The sequence below is a fragment of the Olea europaea genome, chromosome 12 (assembly GCF_002742605.1).
Source record: "Olea europaea var. sylvestris chromosome 12, O_europaea_v1, whole genome shotgun sequence".
Lineage (NCBI taxonomy): Eukaryota > Viridiplantae > Streptophyta > Magnoliopsida > Lamiales > Oleaceae > Olea > Olea europaea.
In genome coordinates this window covers 6,296,331-6,316,490 of record NC_036248.1, presented here as the reverse complement: position 1 = coordinate 6,316,490, position 20,160 = coordinate 6,296,331, and the positions used below count along the sequence as shown (strand labels likewise).

The window sequence follows — 20,160 nt, the reverse complement described above, 5'->3', positions numbered from 1 at the left end:
ATGATAATGTGTAAATATTATGAACATTTTATACAATTAAAATGTAGTTCAGTTTAGTAGTGCTATGAATATATCAAGCCTTTTACATTTACTGAGGCTAAATGATTTTAATTTCATAAATGGTCAATGAAGTTTGTGTAAAAATTTAAATTGGTCCTGCAAATGGCTATTCAATTAACGAAAAAAAGTATACTTCTTGCCCATTAATGCCGGGATAGTGAGTTAATTGTTACAATGGTCACTGAACTTTGAAAAATATTATAAATTACTCACTGTAAATTCGATATTTTTTAAAATTCAACAATTATGTTAGTGAGTAATGTACGACATATTTCAAAGTTCAGTGAGTAATATACAATATTTTTCAAAGTTTAGTGACAAAAACTCGACATTTTAAATTTCAGTAAGCAATCGAAGATATAAACCTAAATTCAGTGAATAATCAAAGCCATTGACTACGTTCAGTGATCAAAACTCGATATTTTAAACTTTAGTGATCAATAAAAAATATGAATTTAAGTTCAGTGACCATTGGAACAATTAACTGCAGGACAGTCTCCTTTGACGTGCCATTTAGATTTTTGGAACGTTTAAGTAACATTTGTGACTAATTGGGTTAGAACAATAATTGAAAGATCAGCTTGAAATTTCGCATAAACTTTGCTGCCCATTTGCGAAATTTAACTGCCAATTACAACGTTCAAATTTACAGTTGGAAAGTACGCACTTCGCACCAGAATCTCTCTAACGCACTCACGATCTTTTTCAGGAAGACGAAATCGATTTCTCGATCCGGTAACAATTACAAAACCCTAACAATTCGTCTTTCCCTCTCCGTCTTTCTATTCGAATAATTCATACTCAACACGAACTTCGTAATCAAATGTCGACTACCGGCGAAGGAGACGCCGCCTCCACTTTTTCATACGAAGGCGGAGGCGGAGGAGCGGGGGGGAAGTTCCGTGAAAGACCCTTCCGGAGAATTGAAGAGAGGACGCCGTACGATCGCCCCGTCAATAACCTCCGTGGAATCACCGCCACCACCCCGAACGAAAATAGTGGGAGTTGGTTAACGAAGCTTGTCATGGACCCCGCTTCAAATCTCATTTCCTTTGGCGCCAACCGCTTCTCCTCTGTTTTCAGTAAACGCCTCCCCGCTCCTCCTCGGCAAGAACCAGGTTACGCTCCCTTCTCTATGTATATAGTTACTGGTAAAAAAATTATTTTTGAGTGGGAATTTGTTGGCTTTATTAGTTAGGGTTCATTTGGTGAGGGAAAATTGTTACCTTGAGTTTTGTATTAAAAATCTCTATTATTTATAAATATACATGCATGGAGGTATTTGATTTGTGAATATGATTTTATTTATTCAAGTAGGCGGTGAATTACCAAGGGTTTTTGTTGCATTGAGCAAAAGATATTATATATAACTTATTTCCTGGGATACTTTACTTTCCTTTTGATTCTTGAGGTTTTATTGTGATGTTTGGTTGAATAAGGCCTTATGTACTTTATAATGTAATCAGAGGCGAATCATGAATTGAGTGGTGCATTTCAAGGGACAGTTCCTGAGGTAAGTGTATCTCCTCTCTTGTTATTTTTTCCAATTCCTTGAATATGGGTTTGTTATATTTGTAGAAAGTATTATGAGAGTTAGGCGTAGAAAACCCATTTCATAAAATTGTTAAGAGAGTTGGAGGGTAGAAACCCATTTGAATAGGGAAATGTTGTAGAGGATTGACATGGGTCAGATGGTAGGTAAGGCTGAGAGAGAAAGAGAGAGGAGAGCATACTAAAATGTAAAAGCTTTGAGAAGTATAATTAGCTAAAGGGAAGCTGGAATGGCTATGCATATGTCCTTATTTAAAATGCATGAGAAGTTGTATAGTTATCCTATAACTTTGGAAGGTGAAAAAGATTTTTGTAAGATATATTGACAAATGGAAAAGAAGTATGGACATAAACTAACATAATTGCATTAAGGATGTGAATATAAGAGTTTGTTTCATAGCGATGAGACCAAGTAAAGATGGAGGGATTATTTCGAAAATTTAATTAATGGAAGCATAATATGGATTGTAGGGATCTATTGAACTTTATTGAAGACATGAATGGAATTTATACTAGCAGGACCTCCTGAGGAGGTTATGAAGGTGAAGTGAGGTAAGACATTGATTTGGAAGGAATCCTATTGACACGGTTGTCTTTGGGTCAGGAGTGTTTTTAGTGAACTTAAAAGGATGTTTGGGAAGTTTTTATAAAGGTTTAAAGTATAAATAGATTGAAATGATGGTAGATAAGTGTGTAGTACTTGTGGTCCCCCAAAATGTGTGGATAAAAAGTGTTCTCAGGGTTTACAAACAATTTAGCCCTTATTTGATCCTCATTTTTAAAAAAAAAAAATACATTCTTGAACAGTATTTTGACCCCATTTTAACCACACATTCTTAAATAAAATAATATGACATATAAATCCAAAATATTTTCTTATTTTTTAATCACACATTTTCCCTCGAAACACTATTCAAGAATGCATTATTTTCGAAAAAAAAAAAGAAGGGGCTCAAACAAGGGCTTATAAAGATGAGCCAAACATGCGCTAATTAATGCAATTTCAAATAGCCAGAAGATGCTTGATGAGCAGAGATATTTAAACTTGTACTAATTATGGACAGATTAAAATCACGTGTCATACTTTGACCATGTGGGACTGAGAGCATTCATTCCTATGGGCCTTCATAAGATAACAAATTGACAAAATTAAAAGTCTAACTTGCAAACAATGTGAAGATATAAATAAAGAAGAAAGTAATGTCTTAAATTAGTAATTACACAATAAAATTGCAATCTACTATAGAAATAGAAACAACCTAGGAACCTTCTGTATCAACAGCATTACTGATAGTGCCTTCTCCTTAAAGATCGGAAACAGAAAAGATAAAAAACGCGGTAAAATTCTAGAAAAAATGTGTAAATAGCTGAGGTCAATAATAAAAAGTCTGGATTAGGCAAGATAAATGAGTGCACAACTAACTCGTCCTTAGGCACCTTCAGGCGTAAGCCTTGCTCACCTATCAAATTTTTTTTGATGTGGATGCTCTTCAATGAGAAGTCCAATTCCAAGTAGTTCATTTCAAGAAAGCAACCTTTACAGCTGTACTATCTAACTTCCTTTGAAGGACATTTACAAAACACCTGTTAAATCATAGGTTCATCTAGCAAGTAATATCCTGTGAAAACACTTCTCGCATAGTCCATTAGTGTGGACTTTTCATGTAAGAAAGTAGACCAAACACGCACTAAATTGCTAGCCAAATTTTTAATTCTTCCACTGCCAAGTTCATATTTTGAGACATGCATTTTTCTTATTCAGATTAGTATGTTATTTCTGCCTTTATTCTTGAGGATACCACCCATTGTGGTTTTAAAGCTGGTGAAAGTGATTTGCATTTTCTTTTTATGAGTGAAGAATCAATCTGGAGGACAAGAACCTGCAAGTGGTAATGGCAGCCATCTAATAAATAGTTCTGTCAGTGGTGGGATCTCTGAGCTTGAACAATTGTTAAAGCAGAAGACCTTTACCAGGTAAGCTTCTCCAATCATTTGTCAGCAGTGTACATGCTTCTCGTGTAGTTTTTTCTTTTGCAGCTTGGCATAAGAGTAGAGTTTATTTATAATCATTTCATTATTTGTTATTTCCTGATCTTTTCGTTGCATTCACTTACAACTAGAAACAACCACCAGTGTTTGGTGCAATACCCGTATTTTGGTGTATTCTTCTTTCTTTCCTTGGTTTTTCATTCTGTCGTATTCCGACTACGGATCTCATACTATCCCATAAACTGAAAATCCGTAAGACCAATTGCTCCCCAAAGCATTTCGTGTATTACTACATCCTTTCTTATCTCTGGATGCCTAGGTATCCACCGAAGCATTTTGTCATTTGAACCTCGCCCTTTTAAGGCTATGCCCATTCTCTTGACCCACATTGATGAAAATTTGACTCCATGAGAAATTGAACAAAAAGCCACAATCTTTTATGCTGGGTAATCTAGTATCCTTATGCATGAAGATAATCTCGGTTGTTGTGGCAGCGATATTCACTGGGCCAAGAGCACCTCCTCGAGTAAAAGATTCAGCATAAGATTGACCTAAATTTGGGAGCTAGATGCTCGTTGTTTGTCATATAGGAGTTCATCCATTGATCTTCTATGGTGGAAATTGATGAATAGCTCGACATCCCGTGCTACACCCCTATGGCAGCCAACTAACTTAGTTTTCGGCTATATCTGTCTACTTTTTGGTTTTCCTTGTCCTTGCACCTCCTGTAGGCTTTACAAAACTAGCTTTCTTGCCTAAATGCTACTAGTCATCACTTTAAGCTTGCATGTGCATGGATTTCTCTTGCATATGAGAAGAGATGAAACACATTTCCCTGATTTTCTCCCTTTTAGTGCCATTAACAATTCATATGCCACGGACTCCTCTATATGACAATTTAATTTGGAAAAATGATTTGATTCATCTTGGGTCTTCAAATGTGACTGGTAAAGTTTTATTTTCTTTGTACAATCATAAACTAATTATGCATTTGTTATTAGTTGAATTTCTTATATGATATGCAACCTTGTCCAAAGACCTGATAACTTTTGCAAGCTCACAATTTATGGTTCGAATTTGTATCTCTTAAAGGAATCGACTTGGTTTCCCAACTACTCTGCAACATGACCTATTATGTATTTACAACCACTCTATGATGTATTTCATTTATTTTATAGAATTTGTGTCTAGGCACTTGGTTACTTCATAATGTCCTAAAACTGCACTCATCCTTGGGCTCGAGTTACTAAGGTGTAGTTTGTTGGTGCAGACCTGAGATTGAGCATTTGACGGAGCTATTGTGTTCAAAAGCTGTAGAAGGTCCTGCGAGTGATGATGGGAAAACGATAGATGCATTGCCAAAGCTGCTGACGGATGTTGAAAGGAATCAACAATATTCAAGTGCTTCACTGGAAAAATATAAAATTGAGGATAGATCTCATGGAGTCATTTCAACTCCTGCTGTATGTTCAAAAGTATGCTGAAAAGCACTATTATTGATAAGTAAAGCATTTAGATATGCAGTTAGAATTGTGTCGTTGGTTGATATATATCTGATGATTCTTGTAGAGCCCTTGTCTCTTAAAAGGTAAAAGAATGAGTTTTCTTTGATTTTTATAACTTAGAAATGTTTCTAGGTCCTTGAGCATGAGATTGCTTCTCCTGCTGAACTTGCAAAAGCTTACATGGGCAGTAGGCCTTCAAAATTATCACTGTCAAGGTTGGGGATGCGGAACCAAGCTGTTACAGAAGGCTCACGGTTGCTAAGTAATGTACTATTTACTCCAAAATCACCTGTCAAGTCATTCACAAGAAAGAATGCTGTTAACCTTGAGGTTCTCGAATATGGATCTGTAACCCCAAGATCTCGAGGCAGATCATCAATATACAATATGACTCGTACTCCATATTCCAGAGTTTATCCAACCGACTTACATAAGGTTCATTTAGGATGTTTCTCATTTCTGTACAGTATACTGTACTTTCTGTCTGTTTTTCTCTGATGCTTGGTCATTTTCCAGGGAACTGGATCCGCTCATAATGGTTATGGTGGGCCGTCGTCATCATCTCCGTTTGCAATGGAGCATTATCGACTATTTGGGCCTAACAAATTGGTATATAGTAATTTTGTAGTTTTAGATCATACATTATCATCTCACTTGTTATCTTCCATTTTTCTTTTCTTTTCTTTTCTTTTAGATTCTATGTGTTTTGTTTAATCTTTTTTACTTTTTATTCTAGACCCTAAAACGCAGGAGTTCAATGTTAGAAGATGATCTCAGTTCCGTTGGTCCCATACGGAGAATCAGACAGAAACCCAGTCTTTTATCTCATAGAAGTCCTCTTTCTGATAGTGGAGTGGAGATTAATTCTGATACTGCACAAATATCTTTGAAGCAGAAACTTCCATTAGAGGATGAACCAAGGCATAAGATCTCAAAAACTGTTGGAGGAAATGAGGATAAAAGCGCTCCAAGTACCAGTTATACTCCCGTCCCTGCTAAGTCGAGGGAGATTGCTGCTAGAATATTGCAGCATCTCGAAAAGTTGACCCCAAAGGAAAAATCATCAGAATCCAAGCCATCTGCTGCATGGGATAAATCACCTTTGAAAACGAAACCAATCAAGATCCAGGATGGCCATAAGTTGGAGGGTTGTGTTCATGATTCTACTTCACAAAAGCAAGTGGAGGTAGAAGAAAATGACCCAAAAGAGTCTGTTGGTCCACATGAAAAGTTGACTCCCGCAGTGAATATTGATACCTCAGTATTAGTAAAAGCTTTCAGACCTTTGGTTGAAACTACTGATTCTCTTCTTAAGACTTTTGCATCTCAACCTCCTCAAAAGAGGCAAGCCTTTGAGATGAGTGCACATGAGGTAGGTATTGTTTCCTTTAACGTGGAGTGTATATATTTATCAGTGAATCGCAGACTTGCCTGACTTTGATCTGTTATGAATTTAGGTTATTTGGTAGGTTACATCTGTATATTTGGAGCTTCAATTTTAGTTGGTGATTCTTGAATACTCTTATTTCTGCTAAAGCCCTCTGAGAATAGATTGACTTTCTGTAATTAAATTCAACTTATAGAGCTTGTGTCTATATTAAATTCTATGCCTTTTGTAGGATTATTTGGAGCAGGATGATTATAGAGATTCTAATGGGATTGCACCTCAACCATTAGGTGATAGGAGAGAAACAGCGGAGGTAGCTGACAATGATGGAAAGCCTTCACCTGCTGAACTGAAATTGGAGAAAACCACTATTCAGTTGGAAATGAAGTCACCTTCAGGTCCTCTGTCTAGCAAAATCAGCGATATGGAAAGTTCTGGGGTAATCATTGTTGGAAAAGAAAGCACTGCCTTTGCCTCCACTGCTTCCCAGGTACCAAGCACATCCTTCCAATCAACCTTGCGTCCTCAATCAGTGTTCAATTTTGACAATCCAAAGGAAGTGAACAATTCCCCATCACTTGCGATTTCATCCTCGCCTTCTGAATTATCATACAGAAAACCAATTACTTGGCTGGAATCTAAACCAGAAAGTTCAAGCAGGTTAGTCGCCATAGTGAGTAATGTAGATAGCTGCCATTGAGTTCAACTAAGTAGTTTTTCTTTCTTTCTGGCGCCCCATCACCTTGTGCTGCATTTTGATAACATGTCATTTGAAAATTTTCATTATATTCTTGATGTTTTCCTGCTATTTGTCTCCTTTTCAAAACTGTGCAATTTTTGTGCTCGAAATTTTATTTGATATGAGAATTTATCACTCACTTTGTGAGTTATTCCAAATTCACTTTAAAATGTGAAAATCCGCCTCAGGAAGCAAGACACTCTTATCATAACATTCTTGAACTGCAAAATGCTTGTGCAGCTCGGTAAACCTTCTTTCTACTGCGACTGGCGGTCAGCAAATAATTGCCGAGTCAAACAAAGGTGATGATCAGAATATGCAAGAGGCTGGCTGCGCAATTGGAAAATATGAAACTGTTTCTTCTGTTGCATCAAATGGATCACTTGTTTCCATCTCTCCTGCCTTTTCATTTACCCCTTCTACCAGCATTGCAAACTTCATGCCCAGTTTCACTGCTGCCTCCAGTAGCTGTCATTTTGGGTCTAATGTGGAGCCTTCACCCGTTAATAAGTTTGGTATTTCTGCTGATCCATCGACTGCTGTTTCGGCATCATCAACTTCCAATATATCAGAACCAGCAATTTTCCAATATAAAACAGAGGACAATAATATTTTTGGCAGCTTAAGTAATACAAGCTCTAGCGTTTCATCATATGCGGTAAGCTCTGGAAGTAACACTTTTGGACTTGGTTCTTCACTTGCATCTTCAACGGCAAATGGTCAGTCTCAGGGTTCTTTTCTTGCTGTTGCCAGTGGATTTTTGACGTCCTCCATTGGAACTGTCTCACAGAGCACACCCATTCAGTTTGGTACATCTGCATCATTATCGTCCGTCAATATCTCTAGCAGTACTTTATTTGGTTCATCCACTGTGAGTTCCCAAGCATTAAGTCAAAATAGTAGTTTCGGTTTTAGTTCAAGTTTGGCTTCTGCATCAACTGCCAATGGAATTGGCTCTGGAAATGAGCCAACATCTAGTCTGTTTAAATTTGTAGGAAGTTCTTCAGGCGTCAATGCAGTTAGCTCCAGCAGTGGTGCAACTGGCTTATCTAGCGTTGGCGCCAGTTCCTTCTCTTCTGGGGCTGACGCCGATGGTTTTAGCAGTGGTGCCTCTTTTGGTGTATTCAGTTTTAGTGCCAGTTCTTCAGCTTCTACTCGTGGGATCAATGCTGCTTCCAACAGCACCGGTACTTTTGGCATTAAATTTGGCGGAAATTCTTCGGCTTCCCCCATGTTTACTACAAACACTGCTTCAATAGTATTGAATTCGTCCTCTGGTGCCGCCTCTTCAAGCCCTGCTTTCTCATTTTCTGCAGCCCCTGCTGCGGCTTCCTCACCTGTATCTGGTAATCCCACTTCTCCTTTTGCAATCTCGTCTGGGGACAATAATCAAATAAATACTGAAGACAGCATGGCCAGTGATCCAGCGAAATCGTCTGTACCTTCTCTTCCTGTATTTGGTCAACCTTCCATCTTGCCTTCAAATCCATCACAAGCCAATCCCTTTCAATTTGGTGGCCAACCAAACCAACTTGCTCAGGAAAACCAATCTACGTTCCAGGCATCAACTAGTCTAGGATTTAGTTCCAGTGGAAGCTTCTCATTGGGCAGTAGTGACGGTGGCGGTGACAAGTCGGGTTGTAAGATTGTTAAATTTAATCCCAATCAGCACAGGAAGAAGTGAAGAAAATGAATGGTGAAGCTTTGGTATGCTTCATGGACGCCGTTCATCACTGAGAAGACGAGTTGTTCAGGAAGCCCCCTCCTAGCATTGAAAAAGGTGTATTCTTGTAACAATTTTTCCTTTCATTTAGTAGATTTTTGAAAGGCTTAAAAAGTCTCACAATTTTGTACACTTGTTTGTGTTGAACTCGGAAAATGATTGCAATGTACCAGTATAGCAATACTTGTAGATATTGGGTCACGGAATTGTGCAAAAGATACCATGTTACAGTGTACTTGTTTGTTTAAACATCGAGGGATTGCGTATAGAGAAAATATCCATTTTCAACTTCAGATTTATGGATTGTCAAACATGTTTTGCAAATTTAATTTTTTTTACTAATAAAATTGAGCTTTTTGAAATTTGACTTTTAAGCAGTGTCTTTATAGAAATTTTAATAGGGTTATGAATTGTCTTCAATGAGAGAAAAAAAAATTTAATATTATGGAAAAGTAACTTTACAAAAAGGTTGTCTTTATTTCCAAAAAAATTATTGTCTTTCATAGTTTATAGAATATAAAGTATTCTTACACGGGTATAAATTTATTTTTTTGGAGGAGTTATTACCCTCGGTTCCATTTTCTCCTGTAAATATGTGACTAGCTCAGCCTCTAGGTCAACCTGGACAAGTGGAATCGAGGAAAAATAGAAGTAATGAAGGCTATTTTTAGTTAAACTAATCAGTAAATGAAATAATTTTAATAGGGTTTTAAGCTTCCGTTTGGCTCCCATTATTTGAATATAATGAGGGGAATAGTATTTTTTTTTTAAAATTGTGTGGTTGAAAAGTTTTTGATTTTAGTGTAATATTATTTTATTGAAAATTGTGCGATTAAGAGTAGGAGATAAAAATTTAAATTAAATTGAAGAATTTAAAAAAAGGAGGGGGGGGGAGAGGGGGGCGTGGTTTAAACGGCCTAAAAGTGGCCATTAAAATAGAATTTTTTCTTAACGTACGCCGGCGTTCGAAATAAACACGAATTTAAACGGCGGAAGAAACTATTATGAGCAATTGGTGAACCGAGAAAATAACACACCAGAAAACAATGTGGAGAAGGGCTCTGGTATGCGCTGGTGGTGAACTGCACCAGCTTTTACGACCCTGGCGCACTTTCGCATCTCGCTCGTCATCCAGCGCCTCCTCCGTCGCCGCCGTCAACTCCATACTATTACGTTCCCTCAAAGACCACTATGTAGAAGTGTCCAAAATGACCCCTCCTCCAGTATATTCTTCTCTCTCCACATACGCATTTTAGTTTAGTTCTTAAGGCATATAATTGGATTAGGGTTTTCGTGTTTATTTTTTTCTTGAAGTTTCTGAATATTAATCTTTGAACGCTCTTGTAATGCTGTTATGTACTCACCTGCATATGTGTAGTACTGTGATTATGTAGAAATGAGCATATAAATTATTATTACGCTGTAAATGGAACTGATTTTTTGAGTGCTGTTAGGATGCTTCTGCAAGGGTTTTAGTGGGCTAATTGGACTTATTTTATCTGGCACTGTTATGGAATTTTAGATAAATTTTAACCATCTCTTTATGTGAATGTCTGCGTGTGTGATGGGTGGTCCCTAATTTGCACAAACTCAGGGCTGTGGTAGAGTTCTTGAGAAACTTAAAACGGGAGTTTATCCAATTTTGTATTAGGTGATGGCTAAAGGTGAGATAAGGATTTTCCCCCCATTTTTTTACTGTAATTACTAATGCAAGGACTAAATAAGACAACTAAAACGACCTCAACATTAGAGTTCACAAGGGAAGATGTGATAACAAAGCATTTTGTTTTGTACAAATGTAACTGTCGGTTACCTTGAAAAATTACGCACTATATTCGTGTAGCAAGGAGGTTTTAGTGCTGGGAATGTGGGAGGGAATGTTAAAATTGAATATTTTCTTCTTTATACAATCAAGTAAGAATCTGAATATTTTCCTCTTAGTACCATCATCAACCCACTGTAACAGCTTGCCATAATTCATACCTAGTATAACTTTTTCAATTGCTAGTATCCACCTTCCTCTGTGCTGAACATTAGAAATGCTTTTGGCCATAACACTCTCAATGAACATTTCTGCATGTGCACTCCATCTTCGCTTCCTGGTCATCCATATTTTTTCATGGAGATTGCTAGATGTTGTCTAAACATATAGTTTTTCTGCATGTGAACTTGGTGTGTGTTTTCATCTTGTGTATTTTCCTGTATACATCAGAGTGTACTATAAGATGTAAATAAACTCCTCTAAGTCAATGTTGGCTACATGATACATGGGTATCGGTATTGGATACGTCCTCATCGTTTTTAAAAAATATGCAGCACCCCAAACTAGTAGGCATATTTATTAAATTAAATTACTCATCTTCATGTGTAAACTTCTAGTAGTTATATTTTTTTATCCTGCACATATTCGAAATTAACAAACTTTCTTTTTTTATGCTTTTTTCAATTGCATTTGTGTCACAGTCATGCCCAAACTTTGTCTTCAGTGTCTGTGGTCTTGTAATTGAAGGACTAGTTGATTTGAATCTGGACTGTGGCCCGACACAATTTTTTTTTGTATTAGGCAATGGAAGCTATTGCGAGATATCTAAATCTATTGTTTGCCTTATGTGCATATCTAACTAGTTGCTTCTAGAAATAGTTATGAATTTTAGCTCCTTGAAATTATTCTTCCTTATTTTCACAATATTTATTCTCTGGAATATACTTGCATATTTCTAATAAGTAAGTTTGCTAGTGAACATGCTCGTGATGATGTTACAGAACCTTTCTAGTGTTTTTTGTGGCTTAATCATCTTATCTAAATTTTATGTTCCACAGAAAGTTAGCCCCCCTTCACCATTCACTGTTGAGAAAGGGGCACTTGATAGTGGTGGTGCTGTATTAAAACGCACATATGGAGACGAGGAGATCAGTATTTCTGTAATGCGATTGGCTAACATAATTCCTGGAGATTCTGGAGATGACATTGATGATGGTATTAATCAGTTGTTTCTTCATGTTGATATCTCTAAGCCAGGGCAGAAGGAGTCTCTGCATTTTCTCTGTGGATTGTATCCTGATGCTTTGGGAATTCACTCTGTTTCGATGAGGCCAAAAGCTGATTCTTCAGGGTTCCTTGTGGTTCCAACGAAATACAACGGCCCTATTTTTGAGTAAGTTACACTTGGATAAAAAAAAAAAATGTTAGAATCATGCATGTTATGAAGCAAAATGTTTCTTGTTCTTGTGTTTAAATCTTTAAATTGCCTTATAATACTATAGTCTACAATTAGAAAACCTTGACTTTTCTCCCCAGTTCTAGGAACAATATCTATCAAAGTTCATTTTAGAGACAGGATTTGAATTTTCTTGTTAAGTGACAAAGGCATTGAGTAGGGTAAAGGCATTGAGTAGGGTAAATGGGGAAGTCCAAGAATAGAGAAAATTGTTTGGAATTTGTTTACTCCCTTCCCTTTTAATGAGGGAGGAGTCAAATTCCACTTCACAAGCCTGATTTAGCCAAACTATCTCTCCTCTTATACTTGTTTACTTTCTGTTGTTTAATTCCAAATTAATTAGAAGTATCTAAAAACTTGCAATAGGTGCAATTATATTATTATTAAACTACGCATACTTAACTTTGGATAGCTAAGATTCTAATTTCAATAAAATCCTTATCCAAAATTCCATAACCAATCAACACAATTAAAATATCGACGTGGCAATAATGTGTACAATGTGGAAGGTAGCTTAGTAGGGACATGTAGAATACCGATCTCTCCTAGGATTCCAATGATACTTGCAATCTATTTAATATGCAAGAAAGTCCGTTAGTTGTATTTCAATGCACTTGTATTGCAATTGCAGTCTTAGAGTATCTCCAATGGCACTGTAAAATTGGGTATAAATTGGTATCTCCAAAATCACTTTTGCATCCTCATTTACATGCTAGTGGCTCTAAATCCAAATTCCGCTCCAATGGGAAGATCTCCTGTGGATGTTAAAAAAAAATGTAAATTTTCATTTGCATTTGCATTTTTATTTTTATTTTTTTACATTTTCCATCAGAAAATTCAATTTACATCTCCTTTGTATCTCTCCATTGGAGACGTTTCCGGCCACTTTGGAGATCTAAATATCTATTTTATACCACGTTTGGAGATGCTCTTTGATTTTATAGTTACACTCTTAGGATTTTGTGTAAATTATAGGATTAAATAGTAGTAGCAAGCCTATGTTTTAAAAATTTAAGTAATGGAAAAATATGAAATATAATTATTCTTGAAAATTCAGCCCTTTCGTTTCCTGTAAAATGCTGAATTAATGCTCAAAGGACTTTTTTCTGGAAATACTGAAACAACACTTGCAGTGCACGAGAAGAGACTAGAGAGTCCTTTGTGAAGCCATTCCTTTATGCACTAAAATCTGCTGCCTCTGGTGCCTTCACCTAACTAACACACGTTTCATGGTAATTACAATTCATTCCTTGACCAAGAACAAATTACCGTAATTAGCATTTAAATACCTCCAAATAATAAGTTGAACGTTTCTTTGGTGTTAGCAAAATATGTTTTACAATATGCCGTTCTAGAATTTCCATTCTTCATCGTTGCATATAGTTGATACATGTTGAATAGTTAATGGTGATTCAATTGTGAAGACTTGGATTCTGCGGGAATAAATTATATAGAAATTTAATGATTTGATGTAACACATTTCCTTGCAAAGTTCATTCTATCAATTAAATAAATTTTGATTGCCATTTAAAGTCATATATTTATCGTTTCACTTAAAATTGACAGAGATCTTGATGAAAAAGTAAGAGATGCTCTTCATGGTTACATAGAAGAAAGAGGGGTTAATGAGAGCCTCTTTCCATTTTTACAAGCTTGGCTTTATGTAAAAGATCACAGGAATCTCTTACGTTGGTTTAAGACAGTTGGAACATTTGTTAACGAGAGCCAGTCGGGAGCTTCACATGCTTAGTTGATTTCAAGGTAATTCTGAAGTTAATTGTACACAAAACTGGATGAAGACCCCTCTATGTGCTAGAAAATAGAATGAAAATCTTCTTCAGTGTACACTATTCGATCTCTGTGATAGGATATTAGGTGTTGGTATAACTAATATATCTTGTGTGACAGCTCTTCAAGCCATTTAGTTTGATCTAATACACTCATGCGGTTCTTCTATTTAAGGCATTTCATAGTTGAATAATTTGCAGTTCCTGGCTTGCATGGTGTTGGGTGCATGATTGTCTTAGAACAGTTTCTTAACCTTTCATATGCTTGGATTGTTACTACTTCATAGTTTGTGGTGAGATATTGAACAATTTTTTATATTCTTCTATTTATTTAGTTGTGATGTGTTCTTCTCCCCGTTACATATTTGTTTGAGGGCATTGCTGTCCCTACTTTGCTTCCACTATGCTAAATTTACTTATGATTCTTCACTGTTTATTGCCATAGTTCTTCTCTTGTTGTTTGGGCCATTAAATACTTTCTCTGTGCTCAAACAGCTAGTGTGGAAGCTTGAATCCTTCGTTTAATTGTTTTACTGAAGTTTGACAAAGCATTCAGTCTTCATCACAGGGTTCCACAGTTTAGTCATCGAGCCATATATGAGGTGTTTAGACCTATCATTTTCTACAAACCTGGGTTGTTGCATTTGGTCACTTTCGACATTGATTTATGTCTTCCTTTTTCATTTTCCAATTATAGGCATGGGGGGAAAAAAGAGTTGGGTTGAATGGTGCCCTATTTATATGTCGATTTCTCTTGAAAATTGCACGCAAATCAAGCATACAAGGACTTTGAGTGCATGGATCATGACCCAAGACTTCTCGCTTGTTTGTATATTTATTGATTTTGTTGTAGCTTAGATGTGTCAAATTTGTTGAGTGGCACCATGCCGGGCCAAGACTATTCCACCTGAAAACTGGCTGTCGGTTTCTAATCATGCTGCTTGCTAGTTTTTATATTTATCAAACTTCTTGTAGCTTAGATTTGTCAAAAATGTGTTGAGCAGCAACATGCCGGACCAAGACTGGTACACCTGAATTGGTTTTGAACTGTTCTTGTTGAGATGTCTTTTTCGATTGTTTCCAGATGTTATGCCTGACATTTCTATTTTCTGAAAAGAGCTAATGAGAAAATTTTGTTTTTCTTTTTGTTCTTTTGAGAAACTTGCACTCTGTTTGGTAACCTAAAGCTAGTCCCTCACAGTTGGAATGGAGATGATTTAATTTAAAATTGCACGTCTTTTATTCGAATCTCAATACCAAAAATTCATTCCATGCCGTCGTAGATTATTTATGTGGAATGCAATATTATCCGATTGACTTGAATAAGACTGATTAGAAATGTGTCAAGTGAGTGTATCATACATGCTAACAGGGATCGAAATGTCTAAAGAATCTGACCAAACTATGTTCCCCAAATTCACCTTCTGACAGAAAATGCACTTTACAAAACTATAAAACGCATAATTCAAGAAATAAATTTGAAGCAAATTATCAATTTATTAATTAGTACACCAAAGATTCCAATAATACACTACATGCTAAGCTTAAACAAGCGACTATTAACTTTGCATATTATTTCTGAATATAAGATTGACTTAAACTAAGTTCTGCTTCTCATTCCACATGTAATGACCATGAAATTAACTTCACTTTGCAAGCAAATATACAAGTCTTTGAAAACAAATATACAAGCCACACAATCTTGATCAGCTTTCAGAACGAAGGAATACTCGTGCCTCGACCTGTATCGCTCAGGTATGTCGTCCAAAGTAATCCCCGCGTCTCTCCAATCGAATCCGATATGGGGAGAGGCGGGAAATTCATAATCAACAACAAAACGGACATATGATCAATCCATTCTCGTTGCATTCTGAGCATTTCATTACCTGACCATCACCTTCAGGAACGATTTTTCGACTTCCATTGCAGTTAAAACACACAATAAAACTTATTCCGGCACAACCTTCACATGGTCCTTCAGATTTATCAATAGGAATTCCTTCAAGAAGTGGCTTTAACTTTCCTTGTTCATGCAACACCAAAACCTCTGCAGCTCCTCCAATGTACCTTCCCTTTATGAACAGCCTTGGAGGCAGTAATTTTTCACCCAAAATCTTCCACAACTCGTCCCTATACTCCGAATGCATCGATATATCCCTCTCGTAGAACAAAACCCTCGAGTTCTCCAATACAGACCGGATTCTATGACAGTCGTTGAATGTCTTTCGTATCCCTCTAAGGCCTGTGGCGTAGAGAATAACCGCGTCTGTACCCCCTGGTGGACACTTGATTTCAAATTCTAGTAGGGGATCTGCAATTTCCTCGATTTTTCTTGACTTGTAAAGGGGGCCTTCATCGATTTCTTGCCTATTTATTTCCTCGATTCGAACCCTTTTCTCTGTGTCGTCTTGGACTTTGACTTCCATAACTGCCTGCTCAAAGGCTGCAAGAAGATTCCGGTCGAAAAGGGATCCTGAGTCCAAATTTGGCTGCCTGGACGAAGACACATCAATCTCTTGTAAAGGGACATGCTTTTCATCATCTTTACGAAATTTTTCTGTAGATTCCATAACCTTGTTCTTTGATTTTTCTTCAAAATTATCTGGGATTTTCGACTTCTTTTCGGGTTTGACATTCTCCTTATCATTGATATTAACATCGAACTCAAAGTCTTGATCTTCAAGATCCTTCATAAGCTCTGTAACATCAATGATCTCTGGTTCTTGCATCATCAATCCATCATTCTCCACAACATTCTTGGGATTTTCTTGAATGGAAACCAGGGGTTTGCGGGGCAAGGAATTGGATTTGGGCGGTGAAGTATATACATAGCCTTCAAATGCATTTACCTGAAGAATTCTTTCTGGTTTCAAATACCCATTTGTTTTGATTGTCTTCAATTTCTTCAGTAGCCTTCCTTTCACTCTCTTCATCTTCAAAATCCCGTTCAGGAATTCAAGATTTTACAGCTATATTAAAGAGGATATGAAAGAGAGTGAAGTAGGTTTTTTAATTGTCAGAAGAAATTAGGAAAGACAGAAACATTTTCTTCTCCAATCCGACAGCCGTTGCAGAGGAGAGATAGAGAGAGTGATGTGTCAAGAGGTAACGGCTAGAATATTTTGAAAATTGAAATGATATTGTGGGAGGAGGTGCATTGCAGCTGGAGAGGACCACAGAAAATGAGTAATTTTAATTATCATCACTAGCGTTAAACATCATTCTAAGTGATAACCGCATGATATTAAGGCTCCGTTTGGTATTCATTTTTGTAAGAATGAGAATGAAAAATATAGTCGTGAGATCCGCATAAGAAATAGAAAATTAGATATGATAGTTTAATGTGATGGATAACGGTCATATTTTTTATTTTTGTAGCCAAAGAATGTAAATCAAACGGGGGTTAAATAATATATTCAATTAAATGAAAAATCATATGATTCATTTAATTGAACTTATAAAATGTAGTAATTTAAATCGATGCTTTGGCACTATTGAAATTAGATATCATTATTCTAGAAGATTTGAAACTCGGATTGGAAGAGCATGCTTTGGGTTGGGTTGTATAATATTGATTCAATCCATTGGATGGGACATAAAGATAATTTTTCGAGTTAAAAATAACATTTTTAACGAGGTGACCACTTTTTCGTCCACTTTCATGGGTATCTTTTTTGGCACTTTCTCCATGCTTTCGAAAAAATAAAGTGCATACTGCATATGAATGCTTTAGGAGTTTCTTCATCAACCCGCATTTAATAACCAAAGGAAAAACTTTCTTTGTGCAAGCAAATCTTTAATAGGGAAGTATTATATGTACATAATTATCTACATAATAGTGTCCATAATTACACGTGGTACTGGATCCAATTTTTAATTCAAATCTCACACTTGCACATTAACAATCGGATAATTGCACATCACATTATGAACACCATTATGTACAATAATTATATATAAGAAGAATTTTCCTCTTTAATTATCTCATAAATATGCGTGCAAATATTATATGCGCTACACAGTACACAATCCACCAGATTGTCTACACGGTTTATGCTTTTATGTAAACTTATAATCATTAGAAATTAAAAAGGTCCCTTTTTTGTTTTTTTTTTTGTTTGATATATTGATGGGTAGACAAATTACATTAACTTTACACTATTGTGACATTTAACGGGCACATGGAATCATGTAGCAACACAGAAGGGTAATTAGCACAAAATATATTTACATTTCAATGTTATTGTGTAAAATGTCAATACATTTCATTTTTTGACACTTTCATCTCTATTTTCACCTTTCATTGTGAAATGTTATTTTCATTCAATTTCTCAATAGAAAAATATAAAACGACAAATATACCCATTTATTTAAATTTTAAAAAAAAAAAAGAAAAGAAAAATTAAATAACAAATTTTAATTATATTCCCAAACTTTTTTTAAAAATTGCAAATGAGTCCAAATAAACTATTAAAAGCTTAATTAGTACAAAACGTCTCTATCTTTCAATATTATTATACAAAATGTATTTATCTTTCATTTTTTGGTATTTTCGCCATTATTATCACAATTCATTGCTGAAATCATAATTTTCATCCTTTTTAAATTAAAAGCTGTAAAATAACAAATAAAATCCTCTTATTTATACAAAAAAATAAAATAAAGAGCAAAATACAACTTTACTACTATTTTTTTTAAAGTTCAAATAAATTTCAAATAAAAAAATAAAAAATAACATTTTTAATTATATATTTTGAATTTATTATTATTATTATTTTTTGAAAAATTGGGAGTATAATTTCAATTTGTTCTTTATTTTTCTTCTCTTTATTTTTGTTTTATTTAAATGTAAGGGTATATTTGTCATTTTAAAGCTTTTAATTTAAAAAATAGATGAAAATAATGACTTTCACAATGTAATATAAAAATAAGGGTAAAAATACAAAAAATAAAAAATAAAAAAAATTGAAAGGTAGGAACAATTTGTGCTAATTACTCTTTCAAATAATTTATTTACTCATTTACAGTTTTTCAAAAAGTTTAGAAATATAATTACAATTTGTTCTTTAATTTTTTTTTTTTCAATTTTATTTTATTTAAATACGATGGTATATTTATCATTTTACATTTTCTTGTTGAGAAATTGAATGAAACAACCTTTCTTACAATGAAATGTGAAAATAAGGATGAAAATGTCAAAAAGTGGAAGGCAATAACATTTTACACAATAACATTGATAGGAAAGGACATTTTGTGCTAATTACCTCACCACTGAATATTAAAAACTAGCTTGAGTAAATCAGTCTCGTCTTATCGAAGTGAACTCGAATTCCAAACTGCATAATGATAAGCATCTAAATCTCATGCACCAGAGCTATATATAACAAACTATATTGCAAGTAGTAACTCGTATTACAATACCAAGGCATGTCAAATGAAATTCTCAAAACATTAAACAATAAATCTTAATACTATAATAGAAAACTAAGACTGCAGAAAATACTGTCGTCACACGTAACTTGGAAAACTCATAAACCAAACCCACCCCACCCCACGCCACCCCAGCGCACACTCCTTTCTTCTGTTGCTGCTGTAACATTTGCGATGCTGCACTGAAACATCAATATTAGATCACTGCTGGGCGCACTGCACCCTCTGAGCCCCGCCATGCATATCATCATCATCTTCCTCATATGCCTCTTGGGCAGCTTGCTGCTTCCTACGCATCTCTTCTTCAATGTTAACGTCGTGCAAAGTAGTCTCCTCACATTCATCCAATTCCATGTCAGTAATTTGGGTTGTTGCCCTTGCAGGGAGCACTGTCTCAATAGCTTTGCATTGCTCTGCATGCAGGGATTCAGGGAAATCCACAGTGAAATGGATGTACAATTTCCCTCTCATGAATGGCCTCTGGTACAAGGGCATTCCTTCATCATTAATGGCCTTGAATTGATCTGTGGCCCCATTAACAAATATTAGCGTTTGAACGTTTTTAAAAAAAGTACAAACTTTTATCTTTGGCAGAAAATCGAGATTCAAAAATCAATGAACCTTGATAAAGTTGTATAGGAAGCTGTTATTTGTAAAAAACAAGAAAAAGCAGAAACAGTAAGCAAAACAAGTCACAGTTAAGCAAGCGAAACAAGCTACAGGTACAGCAGAATACATCACAGATCTTTTACAGATAAGACCATAGGTGGG

The 20,160-nt window shown here is 35.6% G+C and overlaps 3 protein-coding genes and 1 pseudogene across 7 annotated transcripts; 2 read left to right on the top strand and 2 right to left on the bottom strand.

Annotated features, from left to right (window-relative positions):
- Positions 1-643: 643 nt before the first annotated feature.
- LOC111405380 (nuclear pore complex protein NUP1-like) lies at positions 644-9,247 on the top strand. 4 transcript variants are annotated; one of them, XM_023034221.1, is made up of 9 exons: positions 644-1,178; positions 1,527-1,573; positions 3,470-3,585; positions 4,871-5,075; positions 5,238-5,540; positions 5,622-5,714; positions 5,842-6,477; positions 6,740-7,152; positions 7,472-9,247. In XM_023034221.1, the coding sequence occupies exons 1-9, from the start codon at positions 884-886 to the stop codon at positions 8,913-8,915; spliced, it is 3,552 nt and encodes a 1,183-aa protein (XP_022889989.1). In that variant the 5' UTR covers positions 644-883; the 3' UTR covers positions 8,916-9,247. The 4 variants fall into 4 exon arrangements, with proteins under 4 accessions (XP_022889989.1, XP_022889990.1, XP_022889988.1 ...); XM_023034222.1 differs by having other exon boundaries at positions 6,725-7,152; positions 7,505-9,247; XM_023034220.1 differs by having other exon boundaries at positions 646-1,178; positions 4,871-5,063; positions 6,725-7,152.
- Positions 8,559-14,241, top strand: LOC111405381 (uncharacterized protein At2g39795, mitochondrial). 2 transcript variants are annotated; one of them, XM_023034224.1, is made up of 3 exons: positions 8,559-9,011; positions 11,775-12,109; positions 13,739-14,241. In XM_023034224.1, the coding sequence occupies exons 1-3, from the start codon at positions 8,925-8,927 to the stop codon at positions 13,920-13,922; spliced, it is 606 nt and encodes a 201-aa protein (XP_022889992.1). In that variant the 5' UTR covers positions 8,559-8,924; the 3' UTR covers positions 13,923-14,241. The 2 variants fall into 2 exon arrangements, with proteins under 2 accessions (XP_022889992.1, XP_022889991.1); XM_023034223.1 differs by lacking the exon at positions 8,559-9,011 and adding an exon at positions 9,890-10,177.
- Positions 14,242-15,436: 1,195 nt separating this feature from the next.
- On the bottom strand, positions 15,437-17,106 carry LOC111405379 (uncharacterized protein At5g39865-like). The gene has a single exon (XM_023034218.1). It carries the CDS (start codon positions 16,890-16,892, stop codon positions 15,786-15,788), a length of 1,107 nt encoding a protein of 368 aa, XP_022889986.1. The 5' UTR covers positions 16,893-17,106; the 3' UTR covers positions 15,437-15,785.
- Positions 17,107-19,306: 2,200 nt separating this feature from the next.
- LOC111405378 overlaps positions 19,307-20,160 on the bottom strand; it is a 3,093-nt pseudogene continuing 2,239 nt past the window's right edge.

What these genes read in the sequence shown, in the direction of transcription:
- LOC111405379 (XM_023034218.1), bottom strand. Translation starts at nt 16,892, where the DNA reads ATGAAGAGAGTGAAAGGAAGGCTACTGAAGAAATTGAAGACAATCAAA.
- LOC111405380 (XM_023034219.1), top strand. Translation starts at nt 884, where the DNA reads ATGTCGACTACCGGCGAAGGAGACGCCGCCTCCACTTTTTCATACGAA. An exon ending in ATCCAACCGACTTACATAAG is followed by an intron (nt 5,541 to 5,621) that starts GTTCATTTAGGA and finishes GTCATTTTCCAG; the next exon opens with GGAACTGGATCCGCTCATAA. An exon ending in AAACCAGAAAGTTCAAGCAG is followed by an intron (nt 7,153 to 7,471) that starts GTTAGTCGCCAT and finishes ATGCTTGTGCAG; the next exon opens with CTCGGTAAACCTTCTTTCTA.
- LOC111405381 (XM_023034223.1), top strand. Translation starts at nt 10,001, where the DNA reads ATGTGGAGAAGGGCTCTGGTATGCGCTGGTGGTGAACTGCACCAGCTT. An exon ending in CCAAAATGACCCCTCCTCCA is followed by an intron (nt 10,178 to 11,774) that starts GTATATTCTTCT and finishes TATGTTCCACAG; the next exon opens with AAAGTTAGCCCCCCTTCACC. An exon ending in TACAACGGCCCTATTTTTGA is followed by an intron (nt 12,110 to 13,738) that starts GTAAGTTACACT and finishes TAAAATTGACAG; the next exon opens with AGATCTTGATGAAAAAGTAA.